This window comes from Orycteropus afer, unplaced genomic scaffold (assembly GCF_000298275.1).
Source record: "Orycteropus afer afer isolate SDZICR_OR568_19922 unplaced genomic scaffold, OryAfe1.0 scaffold00078, whole genome shotgun sequence".
NCBI lineage: Eukaryota > Metazoa > Chordata > Mammalia > Tubulidentata > Orycteropodidae > Orycteropus > Orycteropus afer.
This window is the reverse complement of record NW_006921665.1, coordinates 7032319-7040110: the sequence shown is the minus strand read 5'-3', so window position 1 is coordinate 7040110 and position 7792 is coordinate 7032319. Positions and strand designations below refer to the sequence as shown.

The following is a 7792-nucleotide window of genomic DNA, read 5'->3' as shown; positions in this document are numbered from 1 at the left end:
CGCTGTTCCGGCCTGCTACTCTGGGCGGGCCTGAGTTTCCTCTCCTCACCTAATCCCTTCAGCTGATTGCTCTTCTCTCTGGCTTCCTGGCTTTTAATCCCCTTTCTCCTGCTCTTCCCGCTTGCTACTTTGGGCGTCCCTGAGTTGTCTCTCCTCACCTGTAACCCTGGGGCATAGAGTGTAAAGAAATAACCCATTTCAATAAGAATGACATAGGGAATTCTACCATTAAATCACCTTTTGGTACCATGTAACAAACAATGATACCTGCTGACCCAGGCCCCAGGTGCTGAAAGCTGATTTACTGGGTATCCCTATCAAGATGACAAAAATATTGTTTAAGTAACTTGCAGTCTACTGGCTGGTAAAGAGACAAAAAAGAAAAGAAGAGTCTCTTTATTTCTATCTTAGCTTACCTTGAATGTATTTAATGAAGCCAGTCCTCAAAGAGTACAATGGAAAAATTAGAGAAGTTTATGAAATGGAAGATATTTTCTAAAGATGTTGATTGGCATGGAATAGTGACTTAATAATTTAATGTAACAACTGCCAGAGACCAATCTTTTAACTTTGGAGGAGAAATAAATATAAAGTTCTATTAAAAATACTTGCTTCATCTTTCCTTATTTCAAATAAGGAAATTCATCATCACTGTCAATAGAACTTAAGTTCAAATAGCTCATTTCATACCATAACACGCATATAGATCTATAAACCTGTACCTGTTGCAATTGAGTCAATTGTGATTCCTGGCTCCCCCATGAATGTCAGAGCAGAAGTATGCTGTATAGGGTTTTCAATAGTTCATTTTTCAGAAGTCAATCATCAGGCCTTTCTTCTGAGGCACCTCTAGGTGGCCCCTAAGCTCTATCCTTTTGGTTAGCAGCTGAGCACATTAACTGTTTGCACAACCCAAGGCCTATGTTGTTGCTGTGTGCTGTCAAGTTGATTCCAATTCATAGCAATCCTATATGATAGAGTAGAACTGCCCCATAGGATTTCCTAGGCTGTAATAATCTTTACAGGAAGATGCCAGGTCTTTTCTCCCATGGAGCAGGTGATGGGTTCAAACTGCCAACTTTTCAGTTAGCAGTTGCACCACCAGGGTTCCTTATAGGTCAGTCTAAATCAATGGGGATTTATGGCAAAGTGGTCTTACCATGTTGTTGTTATTAGTTTCCTTTTACCATTACAATATAAAACTGTTGATTTTAAGAAATAAACAACCTAATTACATAGTAAATAGATTTTGAAATTTTTTTTATCTATTTACATTGATGATGAGTTTCTTTTCCAGTGAGGTTTTACCATCCACAGATTTTCTTCCTTTGTATGCATGCTATAAACTGTAGCATATGGGTATAAAAGTTAAGCAAGAATGGCTCTCTAAAGGAGATTTAACTGCATCAGGGATCTGAGCATGTAAAATCAAGCACAGTGGCTAAAAGAAAGTCACATAAATCTTTAAAATAAAATACACACTTGAACTTGGAGGTCCCGGAGTTCTTGATGGTGCTCGACTTGGCCTTACGGGAAGGGATGGTATAGGACCCTCTGCTATGGTAGGTGACTGACAGGGACTGGTCCGGGGTGAAGAGCTCGGTGAAGTGCCAAGGCCAGAGCTTGAAGATGGCTGGAGATGCTGAGGAAGAATTTCCTCTACTTCAGCACTATAGTCATCAACATCACCTGAGGAAAAGCAAAGTTTATAGAGCATATCACCATTTTAAATTTCTTAGCGATTTTTTTTTCCCCAAATCAAATTTTAAAGGGTTGAATATATTACATTGCAAACATACATGGCATAAGCATGTAAGCACATATAAACAAAATTTCTATGTATAAAACTAGAGTTACTACAAACCCCTTAAAGAAAAGGCAATTAAATAAGATTTCCTCTGGTAGCATAGTGCCTAAGGCACTTGACTGCTAACCAGAAGGCTGGCGGTTCAAACCCACCAGCCACTCCTCGGAAGGAAGGTTGGGCATTCCTACTTCCGTAGTGATATTGCCTCGGAAACCCAAGGAGGGGTCGCTATGAGTCGGGGCCGACTAAATGGCAAATAACAACAACAACAACATCATCTCAGAGCAAAGACAGGATGCGAATGCTGACTAACCAGAAGCTGGGTTGACTAAATGGGCTTTCAAATCTGAGCAGCTGTATCAGTGATAAGGAGCTCTGATGGTCAGCAGTTAAGCACTAGGCGGCTAACTAAAAAGTCAGTTGTCTGAACCCAACAGCTACTCTGTAAGAGAAAGATGTGACAGTTTGTTTCCCTACAGATTTACAGCCTTGGAAACCCTATGGACCAGTTTCCTGTCCTGTCAGAATTGACATGATGGCAGTGGTTTGGGTTTTGGTATCTGAGTGATGAATCAAATGATTATTGCTCTTCTTCCCAAAGCTTTCTACTGTGTTCTGTGGAAGCCCCTCTACTCCAATCCTTGCTTTGGCTCTTATAGTAAATAAGCTCTCAGACACCCACAGTCATAAACCCTTCCCTAATTACTACTAGTACTAGTAGTAGTCTCCTTACTACTCCTTCCCCTCACATTCCCCTCACTTTCTTTGTTTTAGCTGAACAATGACTTTCTCCTGAGGTTTCCTCATCCCAACTTACCTCAGGGTTGGAAAGTGGGGTCAGGGTACCCTTGCAACCTAATTCTAATTCTAGAGCACTAATCTTCCAACCTCAAACAAAAAGCCTATTTCTCTGAGGCTTATGCCATCAGGAATTTATGTAACACTCTCTACCCTGACTTGTTGCAATAATCTCTAACCTCTATCATCTGGTCACCTGAGTCTATCATGAGGACTGAGAAGAGAACAAGATGATAAATTGGGTCCTATCATCTTTCTAAGCGACATCAAAGTCCATGGAAACAGACCATTCAACAACTTAGATAAATGCTTTGTTTGGTCTTATGCTTACTGATACTCGCCTCTATTTAAACACCTACACCCAACATTGTTACACCTCAGAACTGCATTACCTCTGAAATAACATGCTCGAACACTTCGTTCTAACCACCACTTACCAGCCTTTCTGCTCTCTGTTACTCTCTTTGATCTTTTGACCTCATTCCACTCCAAAACCTAGTGCCATGGAGTCAATTCTATCTCATAGTGACCCCATCGGTTTTTCAAGTCTGTAAATCTTTGCAGAAGTAAATTGCTTCATCTTCCTCCCATGGAGTGTGCTGGTGGGTTTGAACCACTTATCTTTTGGTTAGCAATCCAATGCCTTAACCACCAGAGCTCCTTTTGGCCTCATGAGGATCCAGAATCCCTCTACCTTTAGTGCACATCTGACTTGGCCTTCTTCTGTATCTATCTTCAGATTCTAAGGTTCTCTACCTCAATGATTTCCCTACTTTACTATTCTTCCATCATACCTGCTTGAAAAAACCCCAGCCCTAGATCAATTCCACCATTTACTCTCTGTAATTTTATCTGGGCTGCTGCTGCTAAAGAAAAGCACACAATCCTAAGATCACAGTCACATTAAATGTGTCATTTACAGGCTCATTTGGGCTTTCAAAGCTTCTCAGTGATCCATGGCTGGCTGTCCTCTTACCCCTTCTCCACAAGAGCTGTATCTTAAACCTTCTTAACTCTACTGAAATAGTGGATTGCCCACTCCAGCAGATAACTCTACCTCCAAACTTTACAGAGAAAAGAGAAGATGAAAGCTCCTTTCAACAACCTGCCCCTAGTGGGACTCAGATATTTGTGGATGGAATGAATGAGGTTCAACCCACTCATTTTCTCAGAGACCTTGCTCTATCAATTATTCTGCCTTGCCCTTCCTCAACATCATCAGCCCTTTCTCTTCTACCAGTGCTTTTACATCAGCATTAAACATTCTCAAGCCTTGGTCACTTAAAGACAACACTTCTCAGATCCTCAGTCTCCCTGGAGCAATTGTCCTTTCCCCTCACTCTTAGCAAATGTCTTTAAAAAGTTGTCCACATTCACTCTCTACTTTTTGACCTTCCATCCATACTTGAATATACCACCATCTGGCTTCCTCATGCTACTGAAATAACTCTCATGAATGTCATCAACAACCTTCCTCCCTGCTATTAAATCCAAAGGATAAGCTGCAGTCTTCATTTCTTCTTGTTCCTCTGGTAGGACATCACTGACTACTCCCTCTTCTTTATGCATTCTTTCCTTGATTTCTCAGCCATCTGGTTCTTAGATATTTCTGGTTGTTTCTTCTCATTTTCCTTTTTCTGCCTACCATTACAGTCAACATTCCTCAGGATTTGACCCAGGACAAGTTCTCTCCCTTCTCTACATAATCCTACTGGACAATCTAATAAATGTCCATGGTTTTAATTGCTAGGAGAGCTACCTTGGAAATACAAATGCTCTCTTGAGTACCAGACCCACATATCCAACAGCCAATACCAGTATCTGACTGACTCCACAGATAAGTCAAATTGAAGATGTTCAAAACAAAATTCAGTGCATAGCCATGAGGCACAGTCATGAAAACTTCTTAGTCATAACCAAATACCTCCCAAGACTGAGATACTGGTCTTGAGGGCTAGGGACCATAGTCTCAGGGACACCTAGGTCAACTGGCATAACGCAGTCCACACAATGTTCTACATCTTACTTTGGTGAGTAAGAACTAGGGGCTTAAAAGCTTGCGAGTGGCCATCTAAATTACAAATATTGATCTCTTTCTGTCCAGAGCAAAGAAGAGTGAAGAAAACCAAGACTCAAGGAAATAATTAATCCAAAGGACTAGTGAACCTGAACCACAGCTTCCACTAACCTGATACCAGAAGAACTAGATGGTGGCTGGACACCACCAATGACCACTCTTACTGGGATCACAATAAAAAGTATCAAACAGAATGGGAGAAAAAGGTGGAACAAAACTCAAATTCATAAAAAAGCCTAGACTTACTTGTCTGATTGAGACTGGTAGAACCCCTGAGAATATGGCCCTTAAGCCCCCTTCAAACCTGGAACTGAACTCACCCCTGGAGATTACCTTTCAGCCACATAAAAGGCAGGCCAAGTAACATACTACACAAAAACACTGTTCCACATCCTACTTTGGCCAGTAGTAACTAGGATCTTAAAAGCTTGCAAACAGCCATCTAAATGCAATGATGGGTCTCCCCTTGTCCAGAGCAAAGAAGAACAAAAAACAAAAAACAAAAAAGACACATGGAAACAATTAGTCCAAGGGACTGGCACACCATGTAATCCTCAGCCTCTGTGACTAAGAGAGCAGAAGAACTAGATAGTGCTCAGCTACCACTGTCAACCACTTGAAGGGGGATCTATGTAGGAGATTCTGGATAGAGTGAGAGAACAATGTGGAACAAAACTCAAAATCATTAAAAAAAAAAAGTACCAGGTTTGCTCGTCTGACAGAGCTCGGTGGAACCCCTGAGACTATGGCCCCTAGCTGCCTTTCAGGTCTGGAACTGAACTCACTCCTGTAGCTTCCAGCCAAACAAAAGACAGGCATATGAGCTGAACATTTACATTAGGTAGATACACTCCTTGGATAGATCAATCATGGGAGAATAGAAGGGCTGTGTATGCAAGGAGAGACAGCTCGGGGCAGGAGTGCACAGGAGGGAAGGACACAGGGAAGAGGTAACACATAGGTAGGAAGTGGAAAGAGAGCTGTTGCACTGTGGGAAATTGTAGTCAATGTCATGAGACAAAGTATACATGAACTGCTGTATGGAAAATGAATTTCCACCCAAATCACAATAAAAATTTAAAAAAAAAAAAGACAAGCCAAAAAAGTGAACAGTAATATCCAAGAGGAACAAACTCCTTAGAATAATCAATTATATGAGAACAAAAGGGCAGCATTTTCCCAAAAGGAAAGTTAAAAAGGCAGAAGGGGTAGGACAAACAGAAAGGGGAAACCCAAGGTGGAAATGAGAGTGCTGACACATTGTGGGGATCGGAACCAATGTCATGTGACAACCTGTGTATAAATTGCTGAATGGGAAACTAATTTGATCTGTAAACTCCCACCTAAACTACAACATTAAAAAAAGAAAATTCACTTCTCATCCCATACCTACTCCTACAACCTTCTTTCTTCAGTTATCCCTCATAAGTTACTTGTAAAATCAATGTTAGATCCTTCTTTTCCCCCTTAGGCCTCTGTGTATTCATTTTCTTCCTGGATCATTCCTCTTTATCCTCTTTAATCTAATTCTTACTCAACCTTCAGATTTTCACATTAAGTCTCAATTCCTCTGGGAAACCTTTCCCAACTTCCCAATTCCAGGTTAAGTAATTATCCCATGAGCTCCCCAACACCATTCTTCATTGAATTTATGTCACTTTATCATAACTGCCTGCTTACTTGTATGTAAAATGCACTAGCTATGAGTTCTTTAAAAGCAAGGGCCACATCTGTTTAACTTCCAGCATCTAGCACGTAGCTGGCACATAAAAGGCACTACATAAACCTGTGTGGACTAGGTAAATGAATGTTGTTGTTGTCAGATGCAGTCGAGTTGTCTCTGACTCATAGTGACCCTATAACACAGTGGAATGAAACACCGCCTGGTCCTATACCAGCTCCACAATCCTTGTAAGGTGTTCAACTTTGAAATGCAGTGTCTAGCCATCCTGTATTAGATTATGATGTATGTCATTTTATAAACTAAGACATGCATTTTAATGAAAAATATGATAGGATAAGAGAGCCTTAGAAAATAAACACATTTTTTGAGGAAATTATTATATCCAGATAACCTGTCCAAAATTCTAAACCTAAAATGGTTACAATTATATGCGTTGGTTCAGTTTCAAATCCATGTGTTCCTAGCCACTTTGAATCTTCTAAAATTATTTTGGAACATATTCTCTTTTGTAGTAACTATTTTAAACTCTGGTGGCACTGTGGTGAAAGTGCTGGGCTGCCAGTCAAGAGGCAGTGATCTGAATGAACAAACTGTTCTGCAGAAGAAAGATGAGGCAGTCTGCTTTCATAAAGATTTACAGCCTTGGAAACCCCATGGGGCTGTCTGACTCTGTCCTATAGGATTGCAATGAGTTGGAAACAATTCGATGGCAGAGGGTTTATTTGCAACTCATTTCTGATGCTAGAACTCCACTTTCTCATTTTTCACCTTAAATGCAATTACTAGGGTGAAACTACACACCAATAATACCACTTTGAGTTCTAGTCATATAAGAATATAAACATTTGTAAATGTCTTAATGTTTGAATAGCAAAATGGCAAATATACTTAAGCATAGGTATAACCAAAATCAACACAATACAATGCAAAATAAAACCTAATTAATAATGCTACCTGTACTCCAAGAAGGAAGAGAAAGATAAACTTGGATGCTAAGACTTTATGGATGGGAAGGAAACTTATCTACAACTATAGAAGTAAATATATAGAAGCCAGAGGGGATGGCAGAGCAGAGCAGCAGCCAGGGATCCAGGTAAGGGGAGGGACCCAGGCCCAACCCCCACAAGCCCAGAAAGCAGGGGAAGGAGAAGCCAGGAGGATGACAGAGCAGAGCAGTGCCAGGGATCCAGGTAAAGGGAGGGCGGAGAGGTTTCGAATAGCTAAGTGAGAAAAACTTGTCTGTCTGTCATCACAGCTTGCATGATGCTGTGAGGCTTGAGGCTGTGCCACCAGTGTTTCATGTGCCGGTAGGGTTGCACATGGTGCACAGGTTTCAATGCAGCTTACAGACTGAGACAGACTAGGAAGAAGGAAGAGGCCACCCACTTCTCAAAGAATTGGCCAGGGAAAACCTTATGAATAGCAG

The 7792-nt window shown here is 41.0% G+C and overlaps 1 protein-coding gene across 1 annotated transcript in view; it reads right to left on the bottom strand.

The window, feature by feature from the left end:
• The window catches only part of SYNJ1 (synaptojanin 1), a 150710-nt gene that overhangs the window by 25555 nt on the left and 117363 nt on the right, over positions 1-7792 (bottom strand). The window contains 1 exon segment of the mRNA XM_007941282.1: positions 1483-1689. Coding sequence (XP_007939473.1) covers positions 1483-1689 — 207 coding nt within the window.